The sequence below is a fragment of the Asparagus officinalis genome, chromosome 2 (genome assembly GCF_001876935.1).
Source record: "Asparagus officinalis chromosome 2, Aspof.V1, whole genome shotgun sequence".
NCBI classification, from domain to species: Eukaryota; Viridiplantae; Streptophyta; class Magnoliopsida; order Asparagales; family Asparagaceae; genus Asparagus; species Asparagus officinalis.
The window spans coordinates 6849934-6865368 of record NC_033795.1 but is presented as its reverse complement, the minus strand read 5'-3'; the positions used below and the strand labels follow the sequence as shown (position 1 = coordinate 6865368).

Sequence of the window (15435 nt, the reverse complement as noted above, 5' to 3'; positions counted from 1 at the left end):
GTCGACCGTAGCGAGTCCAGAGACTTTCGCGGTTGACCGCCGCGGTCGACCGTCGCTTGTCCAGAGCAGTAGTTTAGTTTTTTGTTCTTCGCGGTCGACCACCGATATGACCGTTGGACTCCAACGGCTATTTTCTAAGCTGTTTTTCTGGGGGCTTTGTTGTCATTTTAGTGGGGTTTTTGCTGAAGTTTTGAGTGGGTATAAATACCCCATTGCCTTCAGCTCTCCATCTAAGAAAGAGAATGTTTTAAAGACTTTTAAATAGAGTTTAAGCTTGTTTAAGGGTTTGGTTTATGAAGAAAGTTTTACAAGAGCTTGAGGAGATTATCAATTATATTTTGGGCATTCAATCCATCTCTCTCTCTCTTGTCATCTAGAGAAGTTTTCCTAAACTCAACTCTAGCTTTTATTTATAATTATTTGTTGATTATCATTTCTATTAAAGCTAGTTTTATATTGAGTTTAGTTTGTTTTTGATTTCACTCATTGCGAGTGTGAGGTATAAACGTTATTCGGGTGAACGTAGAAAACTCGGTTGTGATAGTGGATTTCTCCCCGGGAGTGGGGAGCGGAGACGTAGGACGGAAGGTCCGAACTCCGTGATCATTTGATTGTGTTTGAGTGTGCTTTGGCTTTTATTTATATTTGTGCTCATTGCTCATATCGCCATTGTCTCATTATTCATATCATCCTCTATCTTGTTTCATATTGTTTTCCCTTGTGTTAGTTTATATATCCTTGCATATATATTTCATCATATAGGATATATCTCATTGTTTACATTGCTTATCCTAGCTCATATATCTTGTGGTGTTTCATACTTGCTAGGATAACTTGTTAATTAATTTTAATTGGCATATAATCGGATTAGATTAGCATAAGACCCTAATCACCCCCCCTCTAGGGTCTAACAATTGGTATCAGAGTTGGTTCAATTAAAATATGAAACAAAAATAATAAATGATAATATCTTTTGAGTATTTTATATCATATCTTAATTTTTGAGTAGAATTAGGAATTTTTATAAGGGATTTTCATGTATCATTATTAGTAGTTTTGTATGCTTATGTGATTGCTTTCATCACTTAAAAGTATACTATGTTCTAACAACAACATCTATTGAGTACAATTGGGCACGATAAAAGATCTCCTCCACCAGCAGTAGGTGCAGCAGCTAAGCTCCTCAGATCCTCCGGCTCTAGTCGTAGTATTCCATCTCCTCCTGCCTGCGTCTCTCCGCACGCGTGGCTCGAGCTGAGACATTAGAGTGATCTATCCTTTAAGAAGCAAAGCGCGCAATCTTGTTACATATGAGGAGCCAAAGACCTTTTCTTTTCGTTAAACGGTTTTTACCAGAGGTTACCCCTTCTGAGCCTCCTATCTTGTTTGCTCTCATTCAGAGAGTGATCTAGTTTATGTCTAGCATTTTCGGGGCTGCGAAACTAACCCGTGTTAAATTTATCCCAGGTGTTAATTGTGACGTTCTCAGGTTCCAGTAACACAATCTGGCGCATAAAATACCTCTGAATTTACCGCCACAACCGCCACAAAAAGTACTCATGGAACAGATCGACAGGGAATCACATGTCCTTAATTATTGCACCCTCAAAAACTTGAATTCTTTAACCCTTCCACAATCAACTCGGTACTGGAAAACTCACAATTAACAAGGGGGAGAAAACCCCAAGCAGAAACGCAGAGAAATAACCAAGAAACCTCCTCCTGTGCTCACCTCTCCGTTCTCTAGTTCCGTAAACCCCATACAAAACCAACCCACACCAAAAATGACCTCCGAAAACATTTTACACGTTATCGCTTAACAACTTACTTACTCTATATAAACACATGTACACCGCTACTCTCTCAAACAAGTAAGGAACAATTTCGATCAACATGCATCTCCCCATCATCGCCCTCCTCGTCCTCCTCGTTCCGCCGGCGTTATCAATCCCGGCGACGAACGTAGATCGAACGTCTCGACGCCAGGACAACTCCCTCCGCATTCACGGCCAAAAACGCAAAGTGTCGGCTCGCTTCGCCGCTCCGCCAGGACTTTCGCGCCACCCACGCGTCGGCTCCAGCCGCGACCTCCGCGAACTAGCACGCAAAACACACAATCCGGCTGCCCGCACCACCTAGGCCCGCGTATCCTCGAGCTCGTCGCCTCCGCCAACCGCGCCTCAGAAAGACCGCATCGCCGCCGTCTTGCTCGACGGCATCGAGCTTCTCCGCACCTCCACCCCTCTTCCCGTCTCTCCCGGGACTTTCTGGAGCGTGCATAAGGACGTCACAAGGTAACGTAAATTAATTTAGAGCCGATCAGTTTCATCCGTATCCTTATAATTAGTTTATACAACAATTCAGTTGGATGGTGCACAACAGATTGATTATGAAGATAATCATGTTGTGAGAAATTTGAGAATGAGGTCTGTTTTGGGGAAAACTGGTCTGTTTTGGGAAACAAGACCGGTTCAACTCAAAACTTGATCATGATGTGGTCTGATCTGGTTCTGAGGAGTTCGCCGAAATGGTCCTAGAATGTGTTGAGTAGATTGGACTCTCTAACATTCTCTGACAGGTACGCAGCTGCGCTCCGTAAGCTCGCCGACGAGGGCGGGGTGATCACGATGATGCTACAGAACTCCAATGAGACTCTCACTGGGGTTTACTCCGTCAATGTTACTTTGCATTTTTACCGGGGTTCGCTTGGCCGAGGGTATACGGCGTTTCCGAGTGTTAAAGGGCTGTATCGGGATCCGGCTGATTTGATCATTCCGATATCTCGGCCGAATGGATATTGTTGCGCTGAGGGATTCTGGTTTCGGGTTGACAACGGGTCGCATATCCCGGCGGCGTCAGTCGCTGTGCCGAGGAACGCTTACCGTGCTGATCTTTCTAAGCTGCAACACGAACTACTGAAAATTGTTGCCAATAATGTAAACATATTTGATATAATGGCTAAATATCCTTATTAATATTTATTGTCCTTAATTCAGAAAACAATCCTTGAAAAATCTAAACGTGCATAGGGCAACATTATTCAAAACATATCGCATGTACCTGACAACTTATTCTACTTACTGATCGATACAAAACGATGCTTTACAACAACAAACCAGAATGTTTTTTTAGAAAAAAAAAATTTGAACTTATAATTCTCAATTCTCATCGTGACTTCAGAATTTTAGCATAGTCTAATGCAACGAATAGTTCACGATACTTTGCTATAAAACCCTCCAAAATAGTGAAGAAGCATAGCACAAAAGATGTATATGATTAAAAATAGTTTGGTTTAATCCGATGTATTTACACCTAAAATTACAAAGTCACGCTTCACCATGAATTTCCTTACTAATCCCCCCAACAGGTACACAAACCCCCTCCGCGCAGAGTACGAAGCCGGCGGCCACGCCAACGGCGGATTCCGCCAAGTATACGCAACCATCGACGGCCAATTCGTCGGAGGCCACATCCCATTCCCGGTGATCTACCCGGGCTCCATCAACCCCTTCTTCTGGTCCCCTGTATCCGCCATCGGCGCGTTCGACATGCCCTCCTACGACCTTGACATAACCCCGTTCCTCGGCGCAATGCTCGACGGACAGCCCCACGAGATCGGCATCGGAGTGAAAGACGCACAGAAGTTTTGGCTGGTGACGGCCAACTTGCATGTTTGGGTCGACGTTTGGTCGGACGCAACGGAGGGGGGCTTGGTGAGCTACAGTGAGGTCGATGGGGAGGGGCTGGTGAAGTTCGTCGGGTGGGTGAAGTCGTCGAAGGGGAACTTGACGACGATGGTGAGGATGAAGATTAAGTTCAAGAATCAGGTCGAGGTTCAGAACAGGGGAGCTGTCAGGCAGGTGAGCTTAGATTAGTAACTAAATAGGTTGGTGATCGAGAATTTTAATGAAAAATATGAAGTTTCAAGAGGCCGAGATTCTCCACAATTCACCGATAAAATATCTCTTCACTCAATAGTATTAGCCCGCATTATGACTTATCGTAGGAAGAGAATCCGGACTCCAAGAGAACTGAGCTAATCCGAGTGGTGCTCTATCAACTCTTAACTAGACAAATTAACAAATATTGTTTGGGGGAGGTTAGATCTAATTTATAACTTGACAGGCCTTAGATGTAGACTAGGAACAAAATTAACCCAAAACTTTAATTTGGTAGGTAACGGTCGTAATAAGAATGTTTCTTTTTAATCGTGAGTATAGTCCACACATATTTTGAGGCTCTGTTGACTTGGTCTAAACTGACAACCATAAAACATACATAGTCTAATCAGATCATTACCAATCCTACATGAAAATCTCATATCATCTACCAGCTATGATTAACTTGAATTTTTGGACTAAATAAGTCATTGTATTCAGTTGTTTGGAGAAATAGAAAGAAAACTTGGAAAATTGATTAGCGGGTCTTAAAAAGAAACTACGAACTAACTCAACCTATTAGGTTTGCTACTAACCTTCAATTTTAGTCCATACATGAATATTCAAACAAATATCTCGCATCTTTTCACTACTATTTAGCGACGCTACTGAAAATTACGTACCAGTGCAAACGCCTATAGTTGGGTAAGAACAATTTCCCTCTTTTTTGTACAAGATATATAACATGTTTTTGCAATGAGAAGTACTTCACACCTTTTTAGATTATCAATTATGAAAACAAAACTCCAGATTGCACCATATATGTTAACATTTCGAGGCACATATATATCTAAATCTAACTAACATATACATTTTTCTAATAATTAATTAAGTAAATCCTCAATTAATCCTGCTTATTAATTAGGTGGAGATGATCAACAAGGAGCGCATGACCATCGGCCAAACGAACGAGCGCCACCAAATCCTCGGCCGAGTCCAACTCTTCACCGAATCCCCTCTCCAAATCCAGTCCTCCACCGTCAACGCCATCGGCGGCGCCACATTCCAAAAGACGAGGTTAACTCACCAGCTTCAGATGCTCCTCAACCTCAACGACAACCAGGTCGTCACCTCCAGCGCCCTCACCGATCGCCAGGACGCCGAGGGCTCTGCGCTTATGCACGACAGCTCTCCCGTCTGGGGCAGCGGCAGCACGAAATCTTACTACAAGTATCGGGCCGACGGAACGTGTTACCTGAGGACGGTGAATACAGCCGGAGGAGTCGTGACGACGGATAATGCGAGCCCGTCGTGCTCCGCCGTGGCTGAGATTTAGGTAGGAATTTTTTTTTATCCTTTTTCTTTTGAGGTTGAAGATGTACGTTAGTTTTGGTTTTGTAGTTTTGTGGAGTATATTTGTGTTGGGAAGAATAACAAGGGGGATGGGTACTACGGAGTTGCTCCTCATGCTTTTGCTTTGAAAGTTTTGGAGGGGTGAGTTTTGTGTTTTTGGGGTATTAATAAGGTTGGAGATGTATTTGTGTATTAGATACTTGCTTATTCAGATGATATTCTGCTAAAATTTTCTAAACGTAGATACTAGTTGCCGTCTTATTTAATGTAAAGGAAAATACTAGAGTCACACCCCCAACCACACTCCTCTCTCGTTACAGTGCACTGGGGCCCACATGAAGCCCCAGTGCACTGTAGCGAAAGAGGAGTGTGGTTGGGGTAATGGTTGGAGGTGTGACTGTAGCGTCTCCCTAATGTAAATGTGCTATCATAAGACCCAATTGCACGTTCCTATTGACTAGTAGGACGGACATATACTCCGCTAGTCTATCACTTAGTAGCTCACTTAGCAAGTTATAATTCACACATAATTTTCACAAAATTGATATCAATATATCATTTTCACCATAACCTAACATCTATATATCATAAACAACAGTCGATCTGACATTTCTTAATACACATGGCATGTGTGTTGAGCATTCATGTGTGAGTATAGTCTCGCATCGGATAGGATAAAAAGATGTATGAGTTTAAAATAAAAGTTAGGATCAATATCTAATGCTTTTAACTTTTGCGTTAAAATTGATTCCTTGTATCGCCTCTGTCACAGGTTAGAGCTAATTGATAGTTAAGCTTTGGCTCCGTTATGGGCCATTTGTTCAAAACTAGAGGGCCAATTTTGTAGCTGACATTAATAAAAAATTAAATACCAAGATAGAAGTTTCGATTTTTAGCCTTGAGAAATCCTTTAAGAACTCTCATTAAATTTCTCTCAATTTTGATTTTTTTTTCAACTAATTAGTTTTCTAATTAGATAGGTCGTATCTTTTCGGATATCAAAATTTTAAGTTAGAATTTTATTGATCGTAGAAAATGTGTGTTTATCTTATGTCCTGAACCTAGCCTTATGAACATCTTTTAATTAAATCATCTAATTTTCGTTTGCAATATTAAATAAATAAGGGGGTAGAACACAAGATAAAAGTTCCAGCTCTACCACTACTACTGAACTTTGTTTAAAGCCAATTTGATAGATCTACATCATAAACTTGAGATCTAAAACCATATAGCCATGATTAATTCAAAGAGATTAACAAGGATCTAAAAGAGCGGAAGCTTATACCTGAATCCATTGCTTGATCTTGATTTTGGGTTTTGGATCTTCTAACCTTAGGGTTTCTCTAAAACCGAATTTCTCTCTTAGATGGAGGTGAAGAGAATTAGAGAATGTAGTAACCCTAGATTAGGGACCATAACCCCTTATTTATAGATGTTGTACTTTTGTAATTTAGCCCCTCAATAAATTACAATTACAACCTGGTATCTGCACATATAACCCCATGACTTATTTAAATACCAAATTAACCCAACTTAATTGATCACTTTAGTGGGTTATCCTGAAAGATAGCAATACACATTGATTAATCATATGTGCCCACAAATAGATTTATTAGATTAAATCCAACAATCTCCCACTTGGGCACCATATGATTCCTTAAACTGTGTATAACCTTATGAGCTCAAAAATTGCTATCACTGAAATGGTATTTCCGAACAATCTCGTCCATTGACTATATCAATATAGGATCAAAGCGGCCTTCGTCACATTTATCGTGGCTCGACCCATCAATGGTCACATATACCAATACAATCAAATGACATAGATCAATCATGGATGTGCAGCATGAAAATTACATGCAATGTGATCAGTACATGTCTATTTTCAACTGGTCCTCCTTAGTGAGGTCAAAACCAAACATAATGTAACAGAGTGTCTTAACTGAAAACTTTATTCTGATCAGACAATACAAACAAACATAAAGCACCACAAATACAAACTCCCACTAAAACATAATATCCTCAAATAATACCACACCCATATGAGCAGTATGCTCATGAAAGACCTTAGGTGGTAATCCCTTAGTAAGAGGATCAGCTATCATGGAGTTTGTCCCAATGTGCTCTATGGATATCTGTCCACTCTGTACCCTTTCTTTCACAACCAGGAACTTAATGTCAATATGTTTTGACTTAGTTGAGCTCCTGTTGTTATTGGAATACATTACTGCAGATTTATTGTCACAATATAACCTTAGTGGTCTTTCAACATTTTCCAAAATGCGCAGTCCCGTGACAAAATTTCGCAGCCATATTCCCTGATTGGATGCCTCATAGCAAGCTACAAATTCTGCTGCCATAGTGGAGGAAGCTACTAGTGTTTGTTTGACACTTTTCCATGATATAGCTCCTCCTGCTAACATATAAATGTAGCCTGATGTAGACTTCCTGCTATCTTGGCATCCAGCAAAATCAGAGTCCGAATACCCAATGACCTCTAATTTCTCTGATTTTCTGTATGTGAGCATGTAATCTTTTGTTTTCTGAAGATACCTCATAACCCTTTTGACTGCTATCCAATGATCCATACCAGGGTTGCTTAAGTATCTGCCTAACATCCCAACAATGTACGCAATATCCGGACGCGTACATACCTGAGCATACATTAGACTTCCTACAGCCGAAGCATAAGGAATCTTCTGCATTTCCTGAATTTCAAGGTTACCTTTAGGGCACTGATTGAGACTAAACTTGTCTCCTTTAGCAACAGGGGTGTCACCTGGTCTGCAATCTTGCATGCCAAACCTTTTAAGTACCTTATCGATATAGCTCTTTTGTGATAATCCAAGAATACCCCGAGAGCGATCTCGATGTATCTGGATCCCTAATATAAAAGAGGCGTCCCCAAGATCTTTCATCTCAAAATTCTTTGATAGAAATCTCTTGGTTTCGTGCAACATGCCTATATCATTAGTGGCAAGCAAGATGTCATCCACATACAGAACCAGAAAAATATACTTACTCCCACTGAACTTGTGATATACACAGTCATCAACAATGTTCATCTCAAAACCGAACGAGATAACTATTTGTTGAAACTTATGATACCATTGACGAGGAGCTTGCTTGAGTCCATAGATGGATTTCCTTAATTTGCAAACCATATTCTTTGGGTCTCCTGACACAAAGTTTTCTGGTTGCACCATATAAATCATCTCATCAATGTCTCCATTGAGAAATGCAGTCTTAACATCCATCTGATGTAACTCAAGATCATAATGAGCAACAAGTGCCATGATTATTCTGAAAGAGTCTTTCGATGAAACCGGAGAGAAAGTCTCTGTATAATCAATGCCTTCCTTTTGAGTATAGCCTTTAGCCACAAGACGCGCCTTATACCTCTCCACATTACCGTTTGCATCCCGCTTGGTTTTAAAAATCCATTTACAACCAATTGGTTTTGCACCTTCTGGCAATGGGACAAGTTCCCAAACCTTATTGTCTTGCATAGACTTATACTCTTCATTCATGGCATCAATCCACTGTTGAGAGTTAGAACTTTTCATGGCCTGAGAGAAGTTGATTGGATCATCTTCTAACATTCCACTACTTTCCTCATGTTCTTGGAGAAATACAATATAATCATCCGGAATAGCATTTCTCCTTTCTCTCGTGGATCTCCTTAATGGCACTGGTTCTTGAGGTTGTTGAGTTTGTTCTTCTGGAACAGGGAGTTGTTCAACATTATCATCTTGAGGTTCCGGATTTACTTCTTGAGCAACAACAGGTATAGGAACCTGAATATTGTCAAAAGTAACTGTATGGATTGGATCTGAAGCCAATTCCTCCTCAAAACTAATGTCTCTAACCTTATTTCTCCCCCCAAACTCAACATCCTCAAAGAATGTTGCTGTTCCCGTCTCAAAAATATTCCTTATAGTGGGATCATAAAACTTATAGCCCCTAGAGCGATCAGGGTACCCAATAAAGTAGCTGCTAACTGTTTTGGAGTCCAATTTCTTTTCATTTGGCCTATAAGGCCTTGCCTCAGCTGGACATCCCCAAATATGTAAATGCTTTAAACTGGGCTTTCGACCAGTCCAAAGCTCATAAGGTGTTTTAGCAACTGCTTTACTTGGTACTCTATTCAGAATGTAAGCTGCTGTCTTAAGTGCTTCTCCCCAGAGTGACTCTGGTAAAGAAGAATGAGCAATCATACTTCTTACCATATCCTTAAGAGTCCTGTTTCGTCTTTCAGCTACACCATTCATGCTAGGTGAACCCGGCATAGTGTACTGTGGGACGATACCGCATTCCTCTAGGTATCTAGCAAATGGTCCTGGACGTTGTTCACCTGAACCATCATATCTACCGTAGTACTCACCACCACGATCAGATCTGACGGTTTTAATTCTTCTGTTGAGTTGATTCTCAACTTCAGCTTTATAGGCTTTGAACATGTCCAGAGACTCAGATTTTTCATGAATAAGATATAGGTGCCCATAACGTGAGTAATCGTCTATGAATGATATAAAATATTGTTGACCATTCCAGGATTCCGTAGGGAATGGCCCACAAATATCCGTATGTATCAATTCTAAGACATCCGAAGATCTGTTGGCACCTAATCTCTTCACTTTGGTCTGTTTTCCCTTGATACATTCAACACATACGTCGAAGTCCGAAAAATCAAGGGAATCCAAAATGCCATCAGACACAAGACGCTCAACTCTACCTTTTGAGATATGACCTAAGCGCTTATGCCATAATGTCGCCGAATTTTCCTTATTTAATTTACGCTTAGTACCACGTGATTCCACATGCAAGGATTCATTGTAAGAAGCAATTGTATCAAGCAAATATAGGTTGTCATAAATACTCAAGTAACCGGTTCCCACAACATTTGAATTAAAAGATAAACTGAATTGACTGTTTCCAAATGAACAAGAATAACCTGATTTGTCCAATACAGAAACAGAAACCAAATTCCGTCTAAAAGACGGTACTACAAAAGTATCTTTTAAATCCAAATAATAACCAGTTCCTAACAACAACCTAAAGTGCCCAATTGCTTCCACATCTACCGATTGTCCGTCGCCCACAAAGATGTGTCTTTCAACATCACTTGGCTTTCGGTAGCTCAGGCAACCCTGCATAGAAACACTTATGTGAGTAGTAGCACCAGAGTCTAACCACCAAGTGTTTCTAGGTACTGAAGCTAAATTAACCTCAGAACAGACCAAAGCAAGGAACGTACCCTTATTATCACGCCAGGCGTGATATTTTGTACAGTCCTTCTTTACATGTCCAGGCTTCTTACAGAAGAAACAACCCTGATTATCCTTATGTTGTTTCTTCTCAACTGGACCCTTAGCAGCTTCCTTATCATTCTTCCTTTTCTTGCCCTTATCCTTAGAGGCATAGGCCAAATGAGCACTTTCTGTCTTATCTTGCTTCAACCTGTCTTCTTCTTGCACACAGTATGAAATGAGCTCATTTAGAGTCCATTTCTCCTTTTGACAGTTATAACTGACCTTAAATTGGTTAAACTGTGCAGGAAGAGACAACAAAACCAGATGCACTAATAACTCGTCACAAAGATCGAGTTTAAGTGCCTTAAGCTTTGAAGCAATATGAGACATTTCCATAATGTACTCCCTGATATTTCCTTTGCCCTTATACTTCATTGAAATCAAGCGAGCTAAAAGCGTGCTTGTTTCTACCTTATCGTTTTTCGCAAAACGCTTCTCAATTTCGGCAAGGAAATCTTTAGCCTTAGTAATCCCTTCGGATTCTATGCCCCTGAAGGCTTCCGGAACGCCGCGCTTAATGATCATAAGACTCATGCGATTTGAACGCTCCCACTTCTCATGCTCCTTCTTTGCATCAGGAGTGCTATCCGCATTGAGAGGTTGGGGTTGTTCAGTTCTTAATGCATAGTCAAGATCCATGCAGCCAAGAACAATTAATATGTTCTCTTTCCAAACCTTGAAGTTTGTCCCATTTAGCATGGGAATTGAGTTGATGTTAGCAGAAATTGTTGCAGCAGATGCATTAGCTGAAATAAAACAAAAATGCTCACATCAATAACCATAATCAATAAAATTCAAATAATGACAATCCCCATCCAAGATACCGGCACAACATTAATATCAAGTCTTTGGACAGTAATATTAACTTGTAAGTGATACCTTGTTGCAATGATCAAACATTGACAATAACTCATGTCAAATAATGAAACTATCTTTGGATCGATTCATTATTCACATGTAAACCTTATAATTGTCACACGCTTATCATCGCAGATGTGTATACAGTCTAAATAAATATTAACCTTCCTTTGGGCCGATTAAATATTTACACGAAAGCATACACACAAACATCTCACATTCCTCATGAACAATCTACACAAGAGAGGTTACTTTGGCAACTTCTTGTTTCAATTAATCAATTAGAGTGAGAGACAACCTTAATACCTTAGTGTCATAATATTTGAATTAAATAATTGATTAAGAACCGAATTAGATTTTAAAAAAAAAATTAAATCAACTGAATTTCCAAAACTTAATTGGGGTCTCACAGCTTAATTAGGGCCCATAACTTAATTGAATAAATTAAGTATACCAAAGTGGACCCATGAAAAGCCGAGGCTTAACCATAATGAACACGAAGTTCCCTTAACTTCGAACGCAAGGTTCGACTGTATTGAGTACGAGACTCACTTAAGTACGAACGCAAGGTTCGTTTGAAAAATGAACGCAAAGTTCAACCTGAGCACGAACGCAATGTTCGACCTGAGAACGAACGCAAAGTTCGTTAAAAATGAACGCAGAGTTCAACCTGAGTACGGAACGCAAAGTTCGACCTGAGAACGAACGCAAAGTTCGTTTAAAATTGAACGCAGAGTTCATCCTGAGTACGAACGCAATGTTTGACCTGAGAACGAACGCAAAGTTCGTTTGAGGTAACCACCTCCTCAATTTTCGCCATGAACCCTTAGGGTTTCAAATTGAAACCGCCGCCGACAAATCCAAAAATCTTTGATTTTTATTTTTAAAACAGATCCAGAATTGGAAAAAATTGAAGAAAAAATCAAAGAAAAATCCAAAAAATTCCAAAAAGTTACTGTTCATCAGGAAAAAACTTTACTGTTCATCCGAAAAAAAAATTTCGCAACTGTTCGCCGAACATTACTGTTCATCCGAGAACAAAAATTGAATCTTTAACCAGAGATTTAAGATCAAAAAACCCAATAAAACTTAAATCCCTAAGAATTAATCAAGGTGGCTCTGATACCACTTGATAGATCTACATCATAAACTTGAGATCTAAAACCATATAACCATGATTAATTCAAAGAGATAAACAAGGATCTAAAAGAGCGGAAACTTATACCTGAATCCATTGCTTGATCTTGATTTTGGGTTTTGGTTCTTCTAACCTTAGGGTTTCTCTAAAACCGAATTTCTCTCTTAGATGGGGGTGAAGAGAATTAGAGAATGTAGTAACCCTAGATTAGGGACCATAACCCCTTATTTATAGATGTTGTACTTTTGTAATTTAGCCCCTCAATAAATTACAATTACAACCTGGTATCTGCACATATAACCCCATGACTTATTTAAATACCAAATTAACCCAACTTAATTGATCACTTTAGTGGGTTATCCTGAAAGATAGCAATACACATTGATTAATCATATGTGCCCACAAATAGATTTATTAGATTAAATCCAACAATCAATTAACTCTAGAGTCGGCCGATTTTCTTCTCAACAAGGTACAAGTCATTTTGGCTCTCTCTCTCTTTTGGATTGGGATATTTTCCCTTGTTTCTTACAAGAGCAACTATTTTCATTTATGTAACTTTTGTAGGTATTCTATTTTTGTAGTTGGTTTTCATTCCGTTAAATTTTTTTAATGAAACGGGGGGGAGTTATTTTAACTCACCATTATTCTCAAAATAATACACATGACAAGCCCATACACTTACGTGCCACAATAATACATAAAACTTTCACTTATATATAAAAAAGGCAGAAGTAGAATAAAAGATGAAACCATTAATCACCATGGTCTCCTCTATGACATCAACAACGCGATCCTATTATTTCCACCTGCATAATTTCCACATCCTACAGAAGTCTGCTGTGACGCCGCCATAATAATTATTGATCACCAATAATAATCTATTATATTAACTCCGACCCGAGCCGTATTCATCGTCTCCGTTCGGGTCTGGATACAGTTGCGGGTCGGGTGCTAGATGTTTATCCAAAAGCCTCCTCAGTTGATTCCTGGCTCGGTTTTTGTAGACTTGCCGTCTTTGCTCAATTGACTGTAAACAGAACCAATAATTGTAAATTTGATTTAGTGTCGATCTTGGACAGTCAATATGCATGATAACCCAATTACGACATCTAACTACATTTCCAACCTTCAATATATATATATATATATATATATTATATATATATATATATATATATATATATATAAATAAAGAGAGAGAGCCAAAAACTTGTGTCAACTTGAAGTGGATAGCAAAAAGTTATCCCACAAACTTTTAGTCATTGTTGTGTGCCTAGGGATCCATGAAAGATAGAAAGAGTTTTTTATATATATAAATGAGTGGCTTATAAAGTTTGGTGGACATCCATTAAGTGTGACAACGATTAATAACTATATATAGTATATATATATATATATATATATATATATGAAAAATATGGGTATGCTTGGTACCAAGCATAAATTTTGTGCTTGGTAGTGAAATTTGTGTTTGGTAGTGATGTGTCACATCCCCATCCACTTCCTACACATACGAATGTGGTCCCAAATTTGAATGAGTGGAGAGGGATGTGACACCTCACTACCAAGCACAACGTTTTGTGCTTGGTACCAAGCATACCCATATTTCTCTATATATATGTGTGTGTGTGGAGATGTTTCAATAACAATAAAATAAGTCAGAAATAAATGAGTAGCACCAACGTTTAATTTGAAGAGTGTTCCAGCAGCAAGTGTTAGTATTACACCGTGCTGCAAATTAATTGAATTTTGCAATTTTAATTATTTCTAACCTATCACACCTTAGTAATCAATCAAGGATTAGAATCAAATTTTCTCAAACCTAAACTCATCTCCCTCTTATCTTTTTCAATAAGTAGCAGTTCCGATACATAATTATGTCTATAGGTAGGGGCGAAATTAAAAATATATTGAGACGCCCCGCTAGTACGAAAACATGCAATTCTATAGCGGTTCAATTATAGAAGTGAATGTTATGTATTCTTCATGTAAATTAGAGAGAGAGATTATACCTGTCCTATGATCCTCATTTCTAACATTTTGAAGAGATTATACCTGTCCTGTGATCCTCATTTCTAACATTTTGAAGGAGATCGAGTTGAGAAGAGTGGGAGGAAGTTGAGAACTTACGGAGGGGGGGTGGGGGTGCTATAAATAGCAAGCAATCATGGGTGGATGTGAAAGGGATACGGGCCAAACCTTCCTCCAGTGCTTTGAGACCAAGCGCCGCAGCATATATTCTCAGTTTTATTGGGTTCCACAGAAAGGTTTCTTGGAGATTATTTGTCCTATTTCATATATTACCGAAAGTTATTCGAGAACATTCATAGAGTAATCAAATTCGTCTACTTCTATTCCTTATAAAGTTTTGTTAAGTTGTCCACTCCTTCAAAATAATGTAAAGGCTAGCTCACTTTCCTCACAAGTCATTTGCAGTTCTGGAGTATTTCTTTGTCGACCGTCAAGCCCTGAATATTAATAGCAAGGGCTTNCCATCTATTTTTTAAAATAGAGTGATTGTACGAAAACCACTTTCAAAACTCAGTTTATATAGAAACCACCTTTAAAGGTAGTTCCACCTTCAATCAATCACCTTGACCTATTTTATGATGAGATGTGGAATAAAATTCCCAGAATACCCTTAAAAAGACACGTTTAGATTAAGAAGGCATGGTACGCGTGTTTTAAAATGATATTTTGGGAATTTTAGTTAAAATTTCATCAAATATAGATCAAGATGGTTAATTGCATTCGGAAACCCCTTTAAAAGGTGGTTTCTATATGAATTGAACTTTTAAGATGTTTTTGTTGGAAATAATAGCTATTTAGACAATAACAAAAATCAGTTTAAGCAATTTAATAATTAACAGATAATCACTATTATAACACAGAT

At 39.0% G+C, this 15435-nt stretch overlaps 2 protein-coding genes and 1 long non-coding RNA gene across 4 annotated transcripts; 2 read left to right on the top strand and 1 right to left on the bottom strand.

Moving 5' to 3' along the window:
- On the top strand, positions 1894–3770 carry LOC109830762 (peptide-N4-(N-acetyl-beta-glucosaminyl)asparagine amidase A-like; the record flags this gene model as incomplete). Its single annotated transcript, XM_020398124.1, has 4 exons — positions 1894–1962; positions 2140–2294; positions 2579–2936; positions 3297–3770. Coding segments are annotated over exons 1-4 (1056 nt in total), but the record flags the coding sequence as incomplete, so codon positions are not given.
- LOC109830083 lies at positions 3732–5442 on the top strand. Its single transcript, XM_020397235.1, has 2 exons — positions 3732–3860; positions 4804–5442. Exons 1-2 carry the CDS (start codon positions 3795–3797, stop codon positions 5212–5214), a joined length of 477 nt encoding a protein of 158 aa, XP_020252824.1. The 5' UTR covers positions 3732–3794; the 3' UTR covers positions 5215–5442.
- On the bottom strand, positions 13234–14678 carry LOC109829375. 2 transcript variants are annotated; one of them, XR_002244005.1, is made up of 2 exons: positions 14598–14678; positions 13234–13569 (listed from the first exon to the last, which is right to left on the bottom strand). It is a non-coding gene; the product is annotated as an uncharacterized LOC109829375 (long non-coding RNA). The 2 variants fall into 2 exon arrangements; XR_002244004.1 differs by having other exon boundaries at positions 14555–14660.

What these genes read in the sequence shown, in the direction of transcription:
- LOC109830083 (XM_020397235.1), top strand. Translation starts at nt 3,795, where the DNA reads ATGGTGAGGATGAAGATTAAGTTCAAGAATCAGGTCGAGGTTCAGAAC. An exon ending in ACAGGGGAGCTGTCAGGCAG is followed by an intron (nt 3,861 to 4,803) that starts GTGAGCTTAGAT and finishes CTTATTAATTAG; the next exon opens with GTGGAGATGATCAACAAGGA.